General features: G+C 44.0%; 1 protein-coding gene across 1 annotated transcript in view; it reads right to left on the minus strand.

Annotated features, from left to right (window-relative positions):
- The window catches only part of c8b (complement component 8, beta polypeptide), a 74,706-nt gene that overhangs the window by 34,377 nt on the left and 19,166 nt on the right, over positions 1–21,163 (minus strand). Inside the window, exon 2 of the mRNA XM_014191741.2 lies at positions 888–1,892. Coding sequence (XP_014047216.2) covers positions 888–978 — 91 coding nt within the window. The 5' untranslated portion in view covers positions 979–1,892. The remainder of the gene's footprint in view (positions 1–887; positions 1,893–21,163) is intronic.

A 21,163-nucleotide genomic window follows, 5' to 3' on the forward strand; every position in this document is an offset into this window, starting at 1 on the left:
CATGCATAAAAGAGGTCAACTCTGAGCTGCTGTTTGCAAGAATGGACCAAGTAAGAGGCCGAGGGCAAGGACAAAGGAGACGTAGAGGGGCCCATAGAGGAAAATAGTTCAACTCTCAGTTAAAATGGAAAAGGTCAAATAAAGCCTTTTGTTTCGGGATATTCATGCTCTTCAGTGACATCCTTTCTGCATCGGTCATCTTTGGTAAAAAAACATTTTAGGAAAAAAGAATACAGCCTATGCTGTGATAATATGTTTTGTTGCCTTTTATGGTGCATATTATAATTATATTATCAACAAATGGCCCAGACATATAAAAGAGGGTTCACCATGTTAGGGTTTATTGATTGTTGTAGTTAGTATTTATTGGGCCATTATGTAACAATTGACTGAAATAACTTTTCATTAGATAACAAGTTCTATGTTTTGATGGAGGTAGTTGATTTGTGTCATGTATTTAATGTTTTGAGAGTCTTAATGCGTTTTGACCAACGTGTTTCAGTTTGGGGCAAGGTGTTCTTTGTTTTGAAAAGGTGAATTCCGTTTGGACAAATGTGCACAAGCAATGATAAAAACTGCAATACAGACAGAAGCTTGTCTCTGGTTACTGCCAAACATACAAGCGTCTATCTTTTCATTTCGTCTAGAAATGTGTGTGTGGGTGATCGGGATGTGGTGTGTATTCCGTGAGAATACAGTGTACATTTTGTGGGTTGGTGAAACGTGTAACACACGTACAGTACACTGTGTATGTTCCCGTTTGATGTGATGATGGGTTAGAATTCTATCAAATAGAATAACTGTATTTGTGTGTTCACATGAGTGGGGGCGTTTGCATAGCATACACTACATCCAAGTAGTTCTGTGTTTGTATCTAGAATGTTTACCTTTAGTCCTCCTGGACTCCCGTCTCAGAGTGCTGGTTTTGACACCTGCTTGGAGCTCCGAGCTGGCTGACTCTCCTCCGGCTGATGACATCCTCCCGGGTCCTTCCTGTCCTCAGTCCTCCTCACAGCAGATCCACCATGGGGTTATCACTCCTCTGCTACCTCCTATGGACTAGTCCCCTATCCCCTAATCCAGGATGGTTATCACACCCCCCCTACCTCCTATGGACTGGCCCACTACCTCACAGCCCCCTACCCACTGTCCCCTACTCTAATTCTAAGATGGAGCCCACTATTCCCTATACTCCAGGTCTAGGACGGAGCCCACTATTCCCTATACTCCAGGTCTAGGACGGAGCCCACTATTCCCTATACTCCAGGTCTAGGACGGAGCCCACTATTCCCTATACTCCAGGTCTAGGACGGAGTCCACTATTCCCTATACTCCAGGTCTAGGATGGAGTCCACTATTCCCTATACTCCAGGTCTAGGACGGAGCCCACTATTCCCTATACTCCAGGTCTAGGACAGAGCCCACTATTCCCTATACTCCAGGTCTAGGACGGAGCCCAGTATTTCCTATACTCCAGGTCTAGGACGGAGCTCTCCTCCATGTCCATTGTGGGAAGTGTGATGGTATTTAGTGAAGAAAGCCATGGGTTCTGATCTCCTTCAGTGTAGGCTCATCCTGGGAGTGTCTGAGTGATCTCTCAGAGCTGATGAAGAGGCAGATCTTGGAGTGGCCCTCTCGAATGCTTTAGACTAGTTCTAACATGGCGGCTAAAATGTCCCTCAAAGAAGGTCAAGTATTACATGGTCCCTCTATTGCTCTTTAGTGCAGTTCCCGCCTAGTGATTGGTGAATACTTCCTCCCAAAGGGAACGCATGGGTTGTGGTGGTACTGTTATATTCCTTAGGCCAGGTTGAGTAGGGGCATGCCTCTTTGGTAGGATACTTCAGAGATTGTCCTCATGTTGTATATCTCTGTCCCTCCTTCGAGTAGCACTGGAAGTCAAAGAGACAGGGAAGACATTTAGCATTAGCTAACATGTGTGTATTAGCCACTGGTAAGTAACATGACAAACACATTCCCGCATTAGTCTTTATTATAATGAATTAAAACATGAAAATGGCTGATACCAATTCATCACTAAACTAGGTAGTCATTATCTTGTCTAGCTATCACGTTTTGGTTTATGTTTACATCGCCAAGGTTATTTCCATTCTTAAAGGTACAATCTGTGATTTTCCTGAAAAACTAATCCCAGATTGAAGCTGAAAGTAAACAATACTGTATTACAAACGTATACACCCTACATAGGGTCAGTGCCAGTGGAGGCTGTTGGGAGGAGGTATAGGAAGACATACTCATTGTAATGGTTGGAATGGACTAAACGGAACGGTATCATACACATCAAGGATACGGAAAACACATGTTTGACTCCCTTCCATTTATTCCATTCCAGCCATTACAATGAGTCCGTCTTCCTCCCACCAGCCTCCACTGGTCAGTGCTTTTTATAATTTGCTATTTACTGTAGAAGAAAGGGAAGGAAGCTGCTAGCAGAGCAGATTAATTTCTAGGGCAGAACTGTGGAGAGAGAGGATCTTGGCATTGGGAGCATTGGAATTGGAACACAAAAACACACACAAACACACGCAAACACATACACGCACACACTCACACAAACACTTTGAATTGGAAGCCCCGGCGCGCTTAATGCCCTTGAATTATCCACTTCTAACATAGGGGCAGTGCCAAGGCAAAAGCTGGCACAGAGAACAGCAATGTGGTTGGCATGGTGATGGTTCATTGTTGGAAGAGTAGACCTCTACTCCACTGTGTCTGTCCTCAAAAAGAGCAGCTCTGCTCAGTTGTTCATGTGGCATTGTGCACATGTGTGTGCTGTGACATTGTGTGACATTGTACTTTTGTATGTGTGGGTGTGTGCGAAAGAGAGCGTGGGTGTGATATAGATATAGAGCGAAAGAGAGCCAGACAGATACACCGAGAGAGACAGAGAGAGACAAACCAAAAGAGACAGAGAGAGACAGAGAGAGAGACAGCGAGAGATAAACTGAGAGAGAGAGAGATAGACAGAGAGAGATAAACCGAGACAGGAGAGAGAGACAGAGAGAGAGAGACAGAGAGAGGGAGAGAGAAAGAGAGACAGAGAGAGACAAACCGAGAGAGACAGAGAGAGACAGCGAGAGATAAACTGAGAGAGAGAGAGAGACAGAGACAGAGAGAGAGAGAGAGACAGAGAGAAATAAACTGAGAGAGAGAGACAGCGAGAGGGACAGAGAGAGATAAATCGAGAGAGACAGAGAGAGAGAAAGAGAGAGACAGCAACCTTGGGACAATCCTATGCATTATCATTCACAGCAGACTCGTACATTTCCTCAGTGAAAACAATGTACTGAGAAAATGTCAAATTGGCTTTTTACCAAATTATCCTACGACAGACCACGTATTCACCCTGCACACCCTAATTGACAAACAAACAAACCAAAACAACGGCAAAGTCTTCTCATGTTTGTTGATTTCAAAAAAGCCTTCGACTCAATTTGGCATGAGAGTCTGTTATACAAATTGATGGAAAGTGGTGTTGGGGGAAAAACATACAACATTATAAAATCCATGTACACAAACAAATAGTGTGCGGTTAAAATAGGCACGACTCCAACACCATCATTAAGTTTGCAGACGACACAACAGTGGTAGGCCTCCTGATCACCGACAACAACGAGACAGCCTATGGGGAGGAGGTCAGAGACCTGGCCGGGTGGTGCCAGAATAACAACCTATGCCTCAACATAACCAAGACTAAGGAGATGATTGTGGACTACAGGAAAAGGAGGACCGAGCACACCCCCATTCTCATCGACGGGGCTGTAGTGGAGCAGGTTGAGAGCTTCAAGTTCCTTGGTGTCCACATCAACAACAAACTAGAATGATCCAAACACACCAACAGTCGTAAAGAGGGCACGACAAAGCCTATTCCTACAGAGGGTAGTGCGTACGGCCCAGTACATCACTGGGGCTAAGAAGCCCCAAAGACCCCAGCCACCCCAGTCATAGACTGTTCTCTCTACAACCGCATGGCAAGTGGTACCGGAGTGCCAAGTCTAGGACAAAAAGGCTTCTCAACAGTTTTTACCCCCAAGCCATAAGACTCCTGAACAGGTAATTAAATGGCTACCCAGACTATTTGCATTGTGTGCCACCCCAACCTGTCTTTTAAGCTGCAGCTACTCTCTGTTTATCATATATGCACAGTCACTTTAACTATACATTCATGTACATACTACCTCAATTGGGCCGGCCAACCAGTGCCCCCGCACATTGGCTAACCGGGCTATCTGCATTGTGTCCCGCCACCCACCACACGCCAACCCCTCTTTTACGCTACTGCTACTCTCTGTTCATCATATATGCATAGTCACTTTAACCATATCTACATGTGCCCGACTAACCGGTGCCTGTATGTAGCCTCGCTACTTTTATAGCCTCGCTACTGTATATAGCCTGTCTTTTTACTGTTGTTTCATTTCTTTACTTACCTATTGTTCACCTAATACCTTTTTTGAACTATTGGTTAGAGCCTGTAAGTAAGCATTTCACTGTAAGGTGAAATACCTGTTGTATTCGGCGCACGTGACAAATACACTTTGATTTGATTTGAAATAGGCAAAAAAACACAAATTTCTTCCCACAGGGCCGTGGGGTGAGACAGGGATGCAGATTAAGCCCCACCCTCTTCACCATATATATCAACGAATTGGCGAGGGCACTAGAACAGTCTGCAGCACCTGGCCTCACCCTACTAGAATCTGAAGTCAAATGTCTACTGTTTGCTGATGATCTGGTGCTTCTGTCACCAAACAAGGAGGGCCTACAGCAGCACCTAGATCTTCTGCACAGATTCTGCCAGACCAGGGCCCTGACAGTAAATCTCAGAAAGACCAAAATAATGGTGTTCCAAAAAAGGTCCAGTCGCCAGGACCACAAATGCAAATTCCATCTAGACACCGTTGCCCTAGAACACACAAAAAACTATACATACCTTGGCCTAAACATCAGCACCACAGGTAACTTCCACAAAGCTGTGAACGGTCTGAGAAACAAGACAAGAAGGGCATTCTATGGGATCAAAAGGAACATAAAATTTGACATACCAATTAGGATCTGGCTAAAAATACTTCAATCAGTTATAGAACCCATTGCCCTTTATGGTTGTGAGATCTGGGGTTCGCTCACCAACCAATCATTCACAAAATGGGACAAACACCAAATTGAGACTCTGCATGCAGAATTCTGCAAAAATATCCTCAGTGTACAACATAAAACACCAATTAAAACGCAAATTGTCAAAATCCAGAAAAGAGACGTTAAATTCTACAACCACCTAAAAGGAAACGATTCCCAAACCTTCCATAACAAAGCCATCACCTACAGAGAGATGAACCTGGAGAAGAGTCCCGTAGGCAAGCTGGTCCTGGGGCTCTGTTCACAAACACAAACAGACCCCACAGAGTCCCAGCAACACAATTAGACCCAACCAAATCATGAGAAAACAAAAAGATAATTACACATTGAAAAGAATTAACAAAAAAACTGAGCAAACTAGAATGCTATTTGGCCCTAAACAGAGAGTATACAGTGGTTGAATACCTGACTACTGTGACTGACCCAAACTTAAGGAAATCTTTGACTATGTACAGACTCAGTGAGCATAGCCTTGATATTGAGAAAGGTCGCCGTAGGCAGGCCTGGCTTTCAAGAGAAGACAGGCTATGTGCACACTGCACTGCCCACAAAATAAGGTGGAAACTGAGCTGCACTTCCTAACCTGCCAAATGTATGACCATATTAGAGACACATATTTCACTCAAATTACACAGATCCACAAAGAATTCGAAAACAAACCCGATTTTGATAAACTCCCATATCTACTGGGGTGAAATACCACAGTGTGCCATAACAGCAGCAGGATTTCTACAAGAAAAGGGCAACCAGTGAAGAACAAACACTAGTGTAAATACAACCTATATTTATGTTTATTTATTTTCCCTTTTGTACCTTAGCCATTTGCACATCGTTACAACACTGTATATATACATAATATGACATTTGTAATGTCTTTATTCTTGGGAAACTTCAATGAGTGTATTGATTTCTGTTCATTTTTATTGTTTATTTCACTTTTGTATATTATCTACTTCACTTGTTTTGGCAATGTTAACATGTGTTTCCCATGCCAATAAAGCCTCTTTGAAGTGAAATTGAATTGAGAGAGAGAGACATTGCCTTTAAATTTCTTAACTTCGGTCAAACATTTAAGGGAGCCTTCCACAAGAATCCCACAATAAGTTGGGTGAATTTTTGCCCATTCCTCATGACAGAGCTGGTGTAACTGAGTCAGGTTTGCAGGCCTCCTTTTTCGCACACGCTTTTTCCGTTCTGCCCACAAATTTTCTATAGGATTGAGGTCAGGGCTTTGGGATGGCCACTCCAATACCTTGACTTTGTTGTCCTTAAGCCATTTTGCCACAACTTTGGAAGTATGCTTGGGGTCATTGTCAATTTGGAAGACCCATTTGCGACCAAGCTTTAACTTCCTGACTGGTGTCTTGAGATGTTGCTTCAATATATCCACATCATTTTCCATCCTCATGATGCCATCTATTTTGTGAAGTGCACCAATCCCTCCTGCAGCAAAGCACCCCCACAACATGATGCTACCACCCCTGTGCTTCATGGTTGGGATGGTGTTCTTCGGCTTGCAAGCCTCCCCCTTTTTCCTCCAAACATAACGATGGTCATTATGGCCAAACAGTTCTATTTTTGTTTCATCAGACCAGAGGACATTTCTCCAAAAAGTATAATCTTTGTCCCCATGTGCAGTTGCAAACCGTAGTCTGGCTTTTTTATGGCGGTTTTGGAGCAGTGGCTTCTTCCTTGCTGAGCGGCCTTTCAGGTTATGTTGATATAGGAATTGTTTTACTGTGGATATAGATACTTTTGTACCTGTTTCCTCCAGTATCTTCACAGGGTACTTTGCTGTTGTTCTGGGATTGATTTGCACTTTTCGCACCAAAGTACGTTAATCTCTAGGAGACAGAACGCGTCTCCTTCCTGAGCGGTATGACGGCTGCGTGGTCTCATGGTGTTTATACTTGCATACTATTGTTTGTACAGATGAACGTGGTTCCTTCAGGCATTTGGAAATTGCTCCCAAAGATGAACCAGACTTGTGGAGGTTTCCAATTGTTTTCAGAGGTCTTGGCTGATTACTTTTGATTTTCCCATGATGTCAAGCAGAGACACTGAGTTTGAAGGTAGGCCTTCAAATACATCCACAAGTACACAAATGATGTCAATTAGCCTATCAGAAGCTTCTAAAGCCATGACATAATTTTCTGGAGTTTTCCAAGCTGTTTAAAGGCACAGCCAATTTAGCGTATGTAAACTTCTGACCCACTGGAATTGTGATACAGTGAATTATAAGTTAAATAATCTGTCTGTAAACAATTGTTGAAAAAATTACTTGTGTCATGCACAAAGTAGATGTCCTAACCGACTTGCCAAAACTATAGTTTGTTAACAAGAAATTTGTGGAGTGGTTGAAAAACGAGTTTTAATGACTCCAACCTAAGTGTATGTAAACTTCCGACTTCAACGTATCTATCCTGTTGCCTAGTCACTTTACCCCTACTATATGTACAGTACATAGCAACCTCAATTACTTCATACCCCTGCACATCGACTCGTTACTAGTTATTTTTACTCGTTATTGTTATTCGTTATTCACTGTGTGTTTATTCCTTGTGTCAGTATTTCTATCTCTTGTTTTATTTGTATTTTTTAAATCTATGTTTAGCTCTGCATTGTTGGAAAAGGACCCGTAATTAAGCATTCCACTGTTAGTCTACACCTGTTGCTTACAAAGCAGGTGACAAATGACATTTGATTCGATTAGCTCCTCTCCTCCATCTCTACAGGTGAGTCTTCAGCCCTACTATTACTCAAACACAGGAGACACATCACATTACATTTCCCAGAACAACAGGTTATTGCAACCTGTCTAGTCATTACTGTTTCTCTGCGTGTGAGTACGTAAATGTCTGGCCCTGTGTGTCGCCCTGCCTGCAAGCATTTCACCAGGGGAATGATTCAAGTGCGCTTATAATGTCACGGCAGATAATGTCACGTCGCCTGATCCGAGTGGGAGGCCAATATACATATAAGTACTTCTCTGACAAAACCCTCCGAGTGTCAGAGAAGACAAGGGAAGGCAATTTCCTTCCCTGTCACAAAGACCCTTATTGTGATGTAATTTTCAATGTATTAGTAAGTTAGAGGATGGAAGAGCAATTTAATGTGATATATGACTGCTTTTCTAAACCAGTGGTATGTAGGTCACACACACACACAAAGGCACACATGCACGCACCCACCCACCCACCCACACACGCGCACATACACCCCCCCCCACACACACACAATCTGCTCTGTGTTTTAACAGCTTCCAGTCTTATGATTTGGGTCAGAGTTAACGAGCGATGGAGCGTCATGCGTTGGTGTGTGTTCATCACAGCTTCTCCTCTCACACTGAGCTGTTAAGAGTCAGTCTGTCAAAGCCTGGAGACAAAAGTCCTGACTTTATTTTATTTATCTGGCTCATTTATATTTCTTGTGTCTCTCATGTGAGGGGTTGAGGGAACACTTCCTTATGGAAGTAAGTCTATTTAATGTCCATGTCTATTCCACACCTCCTGCTCCTGTCTTTACTCAGTTTAGGAGACGAGAGAGAGAGAGAGAGAGAGAGAGAGAGAGAGAGAGAGAGAGAGAGAGAGAGAGAGAGAGAGAGAGAGAGAGAGAGAGAGAGAGAGAGAGAGAGAGAGAGAGAGAGAGAGAGAGAGAGAGCGAGCTAATTTAAGCAAAATATATTTTCAGCCCCCACCGACCCCTCCATTGCTCCCGTCCAAAAATCTGCCGCTGCCGTCAAAAATGGGATTAGCTAACAAATACAGCCTCTTGCCGTGTGGGGAAGGAAGCCTGATGAAATATGACAACTCTCTCCTCTTAACACTGAGAACATCAATCACCGAGTAAGCCATTGATTTTTGGGGAGGGAGTCAGAGCACACACCTTCGCATGGCAAAGTCAGACCCTTTGGGTATCAGGTATATATAACCTGTCACTCAGCAGAAATGTGCTCAGAATATTTTTTTTTATCAAAGAGAGGAAATCAATTTGCTTTTTTTGTTTTGCAGACGTTCAATATGACACACAGTATTACAATTTTTCCAGTTAACATTGGAACTGATTTAACGTTCTTTCGATTGCGTTTTTAGATGATATTGCCAATATGTTGTCAATATGGTGAAATATGAATGTATCTTTAACCGGCTCCCTGGACATACTGAGGGTTGATTCCACTTCAGACGTTGCTGTTTATTTGTAACTGACTGTATCCCCTGATACTGAATACTGAGACATGTCAAACAAAACTGATGTTCTGAATTTCACCAAAGGAAACATTCAAATCCCATTAAAAAAAAACTCAATTAGAAATAAATATTTTCAATATTAAATATTAAATTCAACTTTAAGTCTCCATCATTACATTAAAGCTTAATTTATGTGTAGTCATTCATGTTAACCAGCATCACTAGTCACACTAAGCACAAAACGAATTAGAGGTCTGAGTGAAGGCAAACATCACATCATTCTATTTCCTGTTTATCTGTAATTGTATCTCCTAATAGAGGCAGCATTTAAAACACAATCTTAATGTACCATTAGGCTCAGATGGTAAGATTAGTCCCTAGCTACCATACAGATGGGTAACAAAGGTTGAAAGGTCATCCATAACCAGCCACGGCCTATTACATCTGTATTCATACCAGCCTCAGCAGACACTCCAGCATGTGTGTGTGTGTCCGTGTGAGCGTGTGTGTGTGTGTGTGTGTGTGTGTGTGTGTGGCTGACATGTCTGTCGACTAGCAGGCCAGGCCTGTCCCTAGATTATCTGTGTGGGTTGCTGTGGTGCCAATGCTGGCGTGGCCTGTGGGTGGTGGGGCCATTTGTTTGACAGACTGGCTTTGGCACCTAGTGCTGTTCATCTTTGTTACAAAATGCCCGCCAGCTTATGGATGGGGACAGGACTGTCACAACCTGCCTGAGCTAGCTTCAGTTCCAGCCCCGTGCCTGCGAGGCTCACGCTACTGTTTCTACCTCGTGTCACCTAGGATAGTCCCAGGCAACATGTCCTCTCTACAGTACTTCAAGGCCTAACATACTTTTTTATGTACCAAATAATATCAGCCCGAAGGGTTTGTTCTTCGGGCTTGAAAGAGAATTCTACTCATTTAGGGAGCTGTCTCCATGGATTCAGCAATTGTTATCAAGCCCTCACAATAAATGATCATCTCTCATCTCTGGTGGCCTAACAAGCACCCGATAGCCCTCCAATATGAGATTACACATATTTGCTGCTAGTGGATATCTAATTAGCTACTTTTAATTGGTTAACAGCTCTATACTGCAATTTATTACTGTTTGCAGGCTACCAATTAATTGCGTTATTACATCTGTGTGCCCAAACAACAAGGTTTTACAGTGCCAGGTCTGGGTGGAAATAGTATTTGGTATTTTGTGGTGGCCTAATTAGACTTACTTGAAATAATTCATGAATAAAATTGGTAATTAAATTGGCTTATAATTACTTATTCTGTTACCATGTAGTTTCCATATAATTACCAGATCATTATGGGCACCATAAATTAAATTGTTACTTTTGTTTTCTCTCAAATACTAGGTGTGCACACTGCTTTAATTAGCTTGCATGGCATTATAAAACCATTGGAATAGTCCCAAAATTGCAAATCCACTTCACATATTCTACCGATAAGCTATATCAAGCGCACCCCACTTCCTAATATAAGGAAAGCAATTACTATTTAAACCCAGGCGTTAACAGTGAAACTGATAAGAGACAGCCACATTAATAGTGCTGGACAGAGCCAAAGAAAGACAGTCCAACAAAAGATTGATTTCCCCCTGTTCTACTTAACAGCACCACTGACTGGAAAGAGCCACATTGCTGGATGGAACCCAAAAGGAAAGAGTTTTTTTCTCATTTTTTTTTTCTCCTATTCTCTGAGATCCACAGCGAGCGTCTGGTCTGGACTTCCAAAAGGACTGATGGCCTCTGATATCAGACTGGTCCTTCACGCTCCATTAGTTAACCTCATTTCTAGCAAGATGGAAGAGCTCTCAGCCTGCCCCCCCCCGAAACGACACAACGGTCAAAGTGAGGGGAGTAGGGAAAGAAAGCCGCATAATAACACTGTTCTGTTCTGTTCATGCGTTGATTTGGAGCAGCAGCAGCATACTCATTTGCCTCCTGATAGATACTAGAGGCTTCAGGTTCACTGGATATAGCTGGTAAACGAAATTAGTATTTGCAGCGCAATTGGCTTCTTTGCCGCATGGAGTTTATGTCAAAATAAACCTTGGAGCAGTGCACTCACTTAGCCACAGCTCCAACAGGGCCAGGCATGGGTGGGCACAGGGTTAGAGAGGGTCTGTCCTCTAAAACGCTCCTACATCAGCCTACCAGTTCAGCTTCCAGCACAAAGGATTACAATTTAATTGGGAGAGGAGGACGGGAACTTCAAGTCTGGGACGTGACATAAATAAGAAAACACACGCAGCATCCACGCACTATTCCCAGAATGTTAGTCTTACTAAGCTTTCTGTGAACTATATTACAGTAGTTGTATATCGCTGAGGTTGATGATACAATGGCGTAGCATCGATTACATATTTATGCTTAGGATTGAGTGCAGCAACTACCTTGCAATGTGACAGTAATAAATCAAGCAAATCCTGTAAATCCACATGTTATGTTCTATACGTCTTGTCTCATTCTATAGGTCTGGTCTCCTAACGTGGCTTCTAAGTATCTAGAAATACAGGCAGCACGCATGCTGCTGTGCGTGAGGCTGTGTGAGGAGGGGCTGGACCCGGTCAGCCTGGGATGAGTAATTGGGCAGTAGGAATCTCCAACCGCCTCCGATGTCTCTCTATGGCTTCCCTGAGGAGTCTTTAATTTACTGTTGATTTGCTCTGTTGTTGTGCTCTGTCTCAGTGTCTAAACATTGTGTTCAAACAGCCTATTTAGCACATTCAGTGGGAGAGAACTGGGACGGCTCCAGGAGAGGAGGCCTGGAGGAACACTCAACGACCTCGAATGCAGCCAAGACACATCTCTCTGGCTCATTTCCTCTCTCTCTCTATCTTTGTCTCACACTCTCTCTTTCTCAGTTTTTCCTCAGTTTCTTTCTTGTTTCTCTGTATCTTTGTCCCAGCCTCTCTTCATTTAAATCTCTCTCTCTCTCTCTCTCTCTCTCTCTCTCTCCCCCCACCTCTGTCCTTTTCTGTCCTCCTTTTTTCTCCTTCCTACTGCCTCCCTCCATCTTCCTAGTTGTGAAAAGAGAGTTGAGGCGAGTTTTTTGTGAAGACTTTCCTTTGAACATTACAAAAGACCACAGAGGAGCTCAGTGTGGTCATTATTTCATGCAGCCAGTAATTAATGAGACCACTTTCACTTTGAACTAAATAAATAGCTGAGAGGTGACTCCCATAATTGCAAAAGGGTCATGGATACAATTAAAAATGTGTGAGCTGAGCCAACACTATCTCATCTCAACTGTGACCTGAATATTTTTTCATTACAGCATTGTTTATTATAGCTTTAATGGGCTTTAATACACAAATGTCTTATTTGTAAAGTAATGTAGTCGTGTGGTTTGACCGTCAAACACCCTAACAAACCTATTCTGTGAGATGAAAAATAATATAATTTCTTGATGCACAAAGTGGCTGGAGAAACCATTGGCCTTGCCACGTAGCCTGCTCTGTTGACTAGAGGTCGACCGATTAATCGGCATGGCCGATTAATTAGGGCCGATTTCAAGTTTTCATAACAATCGGTAATCAGCATTTTTTGCCGATTACATTGCACTCCACGAGGAGACTGCGTGGCAGGCTGACCACCTTTTATGCGAGTGCAGCAAGGAGCCAAGGTAAGTTGCTAGCTAGCATTAAACTTATCTTATAAAAAACAATCAATCTTAACATAATCACTAGTTAACAACACATGGTTGATGATATTTCTAGTTTAACTAGCTTGTCCTGCGTTGCACATAATCAAGCCTGTTAATTTATCATCGGATCACAGCCTACTTCGCCAAACGGATGATTATTTAACAAAAGCACATTCGCAAAAAAAGCACAATCGTAACACCAATGTACCTAACCATAAACATCAATGCCTTTCTTAAAATCAATACACAAGTATATATTTTTAAATCTGCATATTCAGTTAAAATAAATTAATGTTAGCAGACAATATTAACTAGGGAAATTGTGTCACTTCTCTTGCGTTCTGTGCAAACAGAGTCAGGGTATATGCAACAGTTTGGGTCGCCTGGCTCGTTGCGAACTGTGTGAAGACCATTTCTTCCTAACAAAGACAGTAATTAATTTGCCAGAATGTTACATAATTATGACATAACATTGAAGGTTGTGCAATGTAACAGCAATATTTAGACTTAGGGTTGCCACCCGTTCAATAAAATACGGAACGGTTCCGTATTTCACTGAAAGAATAAAAGTTTTGTTTCGAAATGATAGTTTCCGGATTTGACCATATTAATGACCTAAGGCTCGTATTTCTGTGTGTTTATTATATTATAATTAAGTCTATGATTTTATATTTTATACAGCAGTCTGACTGAGCGGTGGTAGGCAGTAGCAGGATTGTAAGCATTCATTCAAACATTACTTTCCTGCGTTTGCCAGCAGCTCTTCCCAATGCTTGAAGCACAGCGCTGTTTATGACTTCAAGCCTATCAACTCCTGAGATTGGCAATACTATAGTGCCTATAAGAACATCCAATATTCAAAGGAATATGAAATACAAATGGTATAGAGAGAAATAGTCCTATAAATTCCTATAATAACTACAACCTAAAACGTCTTAACTTAAATATTGAAGACTCATGTTAAAAGGAACCACCAGCTTTCATATGTTCTCATGTTCTGAGCAAGGAACTTAAACGTTAGCTTTTTTACAAGTCACATATTGCACTTTTACTTTCTTCTCCAACACTGTGTTTTTGCATTATTTAAACCAAATTGAACATTTCATTTATGTATTATATTAAGTTAAAATAAAAGTGTTCATTCAGTATTGTTGTAATTGTCATTATTACAAATATATATATAAAAATCGTCCGATTAATCGGTATCGGCTTTTTATGGTCCTCCAATAATCGGTATCGGCGTTGAACATCATAATCGGTCGACCTCTACTGTTGACTAACTGAAAGGTCATCTGAAGCATTAGAAACATGCTTTGCATACCCACCAGGGAGACATTGGTTGAGTGTCAAAATTATTTTACTATGCCTTATTATTAATGGAATCACATTGAATTAACATGGCTTTTTGATTGAATTAGCCAAAAACCATCAACATATACTGTTACATTTTTCCATCGCTTCTTTTCTTGTCTTCTTTTCTCTAAGAAAGCAGCTCCAGCAAACACAGAAAATCATGCAGTCAAGAAACATACAATTGTTCTCGTCTTAAATTAACCCAGGTTTCAATTCAAAATCTTTTCAAGGTTTGGTTGGCTTCGCATTGAATTTACACTCACAAACTCAATGAAATATTAATCAAGTATGGAAGATGAGCTGACGTTGTTGCCCAAAGGGTAGGCTGGTATCTCTTTAACATGTTCACTAACTACATGCCAGATATTGATGTAGTGGTGATGACGGCGTACTTCACACACACACACACACACACACACACACACACACACACACACACACACACACACACACACACACACACACACACACACACACACACACACACACACACACACACACACTCTCTCTCTCTCAATCTTCACCCTTCCCGCTTATTGCAGTGCTGTCTGTCAGCTATAGTAATTAGTCGTGCTGCCACCACACCTCAACGTCTCCTCAATGTCGCTTATTAATCTCACATGAGTGATTAGGCCGCGCCACACCACGACGTATGGAGCTGCCACAGTGGGAGCCTGGGAGGGAGGTGTGAAACTGAGTGTGAAACTGTTGCCACCTCATATGTTATCACACTCAGGAGATTAGTTAGGGATTTAACCACAGCACAGCCCATTGGCAGCTAATCATGCGGCTAATGATAAGTGAAATATTTTTGCCGTCGTTACAATGGCAACCGCCAAGGTCACGAACTCACATAACGCCGATTCGACTACTGCTTTTATAAATATGACATTTAGTTAGCTATCAACACAATATGCAATGTGCAGTTCAAGGTTTTAAGTAGAAGGGTCTCCAAGTCCTATTCTAAGAATAAAGCAACTCAGGGAAGAAGTGCTGATCTAGGATCAGTTTGACCTTTAAGATCATAATGAATATGATTATATGGACTACATGGACAGGGGGTCTGATCATAGATCAACCCTCCTACTCCGAGACGCTTCATGAATGAGAGCCCTGGAGAATATTGTCTTAAGTGCTGGGCTGGAACAAATGCCTGCACACCCAGGCAAGTAGCCAAAGCGCTTCTTTAAAATAGAATAGCCTAACAATTGGCTAAAGCAAAAACTTGACCAGGACTTCAGAAGGAGCGATTTTAAGATCTCTATAACAGCTGGAGTCAGACGTGTGACAGAGATTTGACTGGCTATGCACCATTGTGCGACTGTGCTCTATGCACCATATTGCGAGAGAGAGCAAGTCCTATCCCTCTGGATCTGACCTCGGCAGCTGTCTGGAAAACTGGATGACTTCTGCTCCACCGATAACGCCACCCAACAATGAAATCTGACCAAATGAAATCAACACAGTTGAGAAAACAGAGTTGTGTAAACGAGGCATTCCATTGAGCTTTAATTACAACACAACACTAAGTCAATATGTCATTTTCAGCCTTTTTTCCCAATCCACTCCATATCATATAGCTACAAAATTGACTTTTGTGCATGTTCAACAAAAAAAATCTGATTAAAGCATTTTTCAATTTAATGCAGGAGCAATGGTTGTTGCTGGTAAAGGATGAGTTAAGCTGTATGTTTGGCAACATTTGATAGCTTTTTGCCTATAATTTGACTCCTGCATAGATTTTAAAAACACACACACACACACATCACATTATGTAGCGACGACTACTCCTGCCACATGATTCAAACCATCAACCATGTGGTACTACTCTAGCCTGAGGGGGGTTAGTATCAAGGGGCGAAATGATGAAACTGAAGAGAACTTACAACTATAATGTGATGAATGCTCTGCCACTGACTGAGCCTCCTCTAGACGTCTAGCTCTAGTGCATCTGTGAGAGCAGATGAATGGGGAGGAGTGTTTGATAAATTGGGTCACATGAACATGGGGATTCTGGGTAATGTGGTGAAAGCGCTTGAGGAGTTGCAGTAGGAACGGTACGAACCCTGTCTTCCTTTATATTCTTTATTTATTTTAGGAGGTAGATCAGCTTTAATACTGTGGAAAGATTGTAGCTTCCATCAATGTAATTTTCTCCATCATTTCCAATCCCCGGAAGTTTACATACACTTAGGTTGGAGTCATTAAAACTCGTTTTTCAAACACTCCACAAATTTCTTGTCAACAAACTATAGTTTTGGCAAGTCGGTTATGACATCTACTTTGTGCATGACACAAGTCATTTTTCCAAAAATTGTTTACAGACAGATTATTTCACTTATAATTCACTGTATCACAATTCCAGTGGGTCAGAAGTTTACATACGCTAAGTTGACTGTGCCTTTAAACAGCTTGGAAAATTCCAGAAAAGTATGTCATAGCTTCAGAAGCTTCTGATAGGCTAATTGACATCATTTGAGTCAACAGGATGTGTACCTGTGGATGTACACTGCTCAAAAAAATAAAGGGAACACTTAAACAACACAATGTAACTCCAAGTCAATCACACTTCTGTGAAATCAAACTGTCCACTTAGGAAGCAACACCGATTGACAATAAATTTCACATGCTGTTATGCAAATGGGATAGACAACAGGTGGAAATTATAGGCAATTAGTAAGACACCCCCAATAAAGGAGTGGTTCTGCAGGTGGGGACCACAGACCACTTCTCAGTTCCTATGCTTCCTGGCTGATGTTTTGGTCACTTTTGAATGAGCATGAGACGGAGTCTACAACCCACACAAGTGGCTCAGGTAGTGCAGCTCATCCAGGATGGCACATCAATGCGAGCTGTGGCAAGAAGGTTTGCTGTGTCTGTCAGCATAGTTTCCAGAGCATGGAGGCGCTACCAGGAGACAGGCCAGTACATCAGGAGACGTGGAGGAGGCCGTAGGAGGGCAACAACCCAGCAGCAGGACCGCTACCTCCTCCTTTGTGCAAGGAGGAGCAGGAGAAACACTGCCAGAGCCCTGCAAAATGACCTCCAGCAGGCCACAAATGTGCATGTGTCTGCTCAAACATTTGGCATTTGCCAGAGAACACCATGATTGGCAAACTCGCCTCTGGCGCCCTGTGCTCTTCACAGATGAAAGCAGGTTCACACTGAGCACGTGACAGACGTGACAGAGTCTGGAGATGCCGTGGAGAACGTTCTGCTGCCTGCAACATCCTCCAGCATGACCGGTTTGGCGGTGGGTCAGTCATGGTGTGTTGTGGCATTTCTTTGGGGGGCCGCACAGCCCTACATGTGCTCGCCAGAGGTAGCCTGACTGCCATTAGGTACCGAGATGAGAATCTCAGACCCCTTGTGAGACCATATGCTGGTGCGGTTGGCCCTGGGTTCCTCCTAATGCAAGACAATGCTAGACCTCATGTGGCTGGAGTGTGTCAGCAGTTCCTGCAAGAGGAAGGCATTGATACTATGGACTGGCCCGTCAGTTCCCTAGACCTGAATCCAATTGAGCACATCTGGGACATAATTTCTCGCTCCATCCACCAACGCCACGTTGCACCACAGACTGTCCAGGGGTTGGCGGATGCTTTAGTCCAGGTCTGGGAGGAGATCCCTCAGGAGACCATCCGCCACCTCATCAGGAGCATGCCCAGGCGTTGTAGGGAGGTCATACAGGCACGTGGAGGCCACACACACTACTGAGCCTCATTTTGACTTGTTTTAAGGACATTACATCAAAGTTGGATCAGCCTGTAGTGTGGTTTTCCACTTTAATTTTGAGTGTGACTCCAAATCCAGACCTCCATGGGTTGATACATTGGATTTCCATTGATTATTTTTGTGTGATTTTGTTGTCAGCACATTCAACTATGTAAAGAAAAAAGTATTTAATAAGATTATTTCTTTCATTCAGATCTAGGATGTGTTGTTTAAGTGTTCCCTTTATTTTTTTTGCAGTATATTTCAAGGCCTACCTTCAAACTCAGTGCCTCTTGCTTGACATCATGGGAAAATCAAAAGAAATCAGCCAAAACATCAGAAAATAAATTGTAGACTTCCACAAGTCAGGTTCATCCTTGGGAGCAATTTCCAAACGCCTGAAGGTACCATGTTCATTTGTACAAACAATAGTACTGTCACGTCCTGACCAGTAATAGGGGTTATTTGTTATTGTAGTTTGGTCAGGACGTGGCAGAGGGTATTTGTTTTATGTGGTTCGGGGTGGTTGTGTGTTTAGTGGTGTGTTTGATTTATTATTCCGGGTTTTGGGCACTGGTCTATGTTTATGTATTTCTATGTTTAGTCTAGTTCTTTTTATTTCTATGTTTAGTTAATTGGGGATTGGACTCTCAATTGGAGGCAGGTGTTTTCTAGTTGCCTCTGATTGAGGGTCCTATATATAGGTATGTGTTTGTTTTTGTGTTTTTGTGGGAGATTGTGCTGTGTATAGCTCTGTGCCTTAACGGCCTGTTATTTGTCGTTGTGTTTTTTGTGTACGTATTTACTTTGGTTTACCTTCTTTGTCCGTTTAAAATAAAAGAAGATGAGTGCACATTTCCCCGCTGCGTCTTGGTCCGCTTTACCCTACGACAACCGTGACAGACTCTCCCACCAACCAAGGACCAAGCAGCGGAGGAGGAAGCAACGGGTGGACTGTCGGGAGCAGCACCTGGAGTGGAGAAAACAGCGCGCTCGGGAGGTAATGGCATCCTGGTCGCTGGAGGTATTAGAGGCAAGGATTGAGTGGACGTGGGAACAACTACTGGACCATTGTGACAGCCTGCCTGGGAAGCAGGTAAAGGTGGAGAGGCCACCCCAAGATTTTTTTGGGGGGCACACGGGTAGTTTGGCTGGGCAAGGAGTAAGCCCCAAGCCAAATCCCCATGCTTTTGTTGAGCAACCTTTGACTAGACAGGTCCGTGCTTCGGGTTATTGCGTACTGTGGAGAGGCCAAGTGTTTTTAGGCCGGTGTGTGCAGTGCCAGCACCCCGCATTTGCCAGGGGGAATTGGGCATCCAGCCAGGACGGGTTGTGCAGGAGGTGCGATCGAGACCGCCAGTGTGTCTCCACGGCCCGGTATATCCAGTACCAGCACCACGCACCAGGCCTCCAGTGCGTCAGCCCAGTCCAATTCAGCCTGTTCCCGCTCCTCGCACTAGCCTTGAAGTGCGTGCCTCCAGTCCGATACCTCCAGTACCAGCACCACGCACTAAGCTTCCAGTGTGTCAGCCCAGTCCAGTACGTCCTGTTCCCGCTCCTCGCACTAGCCTTAGTGTGTGTGTCCCTAGTCTGATACCTCCAGTACCAGCCCCACGCACTAAGCTTCCAGTGCGTCAGCCCAGTCCAGTATGTCTTGTTCCCGCTCCTCGCACTGGCCTTAGTGTGTGTGTCCCTAGTCTGATACCTCCAGTACCAGCCCCACGCACCAGGCTTCCAGTGCGTCAGCCCAGTCCAGTACGTCCTGTTCCCGCTCCTCACACTAGCCTTGGGGTGCGTGTCCCTAGTCTGATACCTCCAGTACCAGTCACACGCACTAGGCTTCCAGTGCATCAGCCCAGTCCAGTACGTCCTGTTCCTGCTTCCCGCACTAGCCCTGAGGTGCGTGTCCCCAGTCTGGTACCTCCACTACCAGCCCCACGCATCAGGCTTCCAGTGCGTCAGCCCAGTCCCGAGCTTCCGACGACAGTGCCTTGTCCAGAACTTCCGGCAACAGTGCTTCGTCCAGAACTTCCGGCAACAGTGCCTCGTCCAGAACTTCCGGCAACAGTGCCTCGTCCAGAACTTCCGGCAACAGTGCCTCGTCCAGAGTATCCGGCAACAGTGCCTCGTCCAGAGTGTCCGGAACCAAGAGAGACGGCCCACTGTCCGGAACCAAGAGAGATGGCCCACTGTCCGGAACCAGGAGAGTCGCCCTACAGTCCGGAGCTCCCAGAGTCGCCCTACAGTCCGGAACCGAGTGAGTCTACCTGCAGTCCGGAACCGAGTGAGTCTACCTGCAGTCCGGAGCTGAGTGAGTCTGCCTGCAGTCCGGAGCCGAGTGAGTCTGCCTGCAGTCCGGAGCAATCCGGAGCCGAGTGAGTCTGCCTGCAGTCCGGAGCCGAGTGAGTCTGCCTGCAGTCCGGAGCCGAGTGAGTCTGCCTGCAGTCCGGAGCCGAGTGAGTCTGCCTGCAGTCCGGAGCCGAGTGAGTCTGCCTGCAGTCGGGAGCCGAGTGAGTCTGCCTGCAGTCGGGAGCCGAGTGAGTCTGCATGCAGTCCGGAGCCGAGTGAGTCTGCCTACAGTCCGGAGCCGAGTGAGTCTGCCTACAGTCTGGAGCTTCCAGAGTCGGCTTACAGTCCGGAGCTCCCAGAGACGCTCTACAGCCCTGAGCATTCAGCAGGGGTGGACAGGTTGGGTGGGGGAAGTAGACCTGAGCCTGAGCCACCTCCAGTATAGGTGGGTTGGGGGGGGGTGTAGCACAGGAGCCGTCATTGATAGCAGCCACCCTTCCCTCCCTTTAGTTAGGGGTTTATTTTTTTGTATTTTTTTGTTGAGGTGCATACAGGGTCTGCACCTTTGGGAGAGGGGGGAATGTCACGTCCTGACCAGTAATAGGGGTTATTTGTTATTGTAGTTTGGTCAGGACGTGGCAGAGGGTATTTGTTTTATGTGGTTCGGGGTGGTTGTGCGTTTAGTGGTGTGTTTGATTTATTATTCCAGGTTTTGGGCACTGGTCTATGTTTATGTATTTCTATGTTTAGTCTAGTTCTTTTTATTTCTATGTTTAGTTAATTGGGGATTGGACTCTCAA

The sequence above is a fragment of the Salmo salar genome, chromosome ssa03 (assembly GCF_905237065.1).
Source record: "Salmo salar chromosome ssa03, Ssal_v3.1, whole genome shotgun sequence".
Classification (NCBI taxonomy): domain Eukaryota; kingdom Metazoa; phylum Chordata; class Actinopteri; order Salmoniformes; family Salmonidae; genus Salmo; species Salmo salar.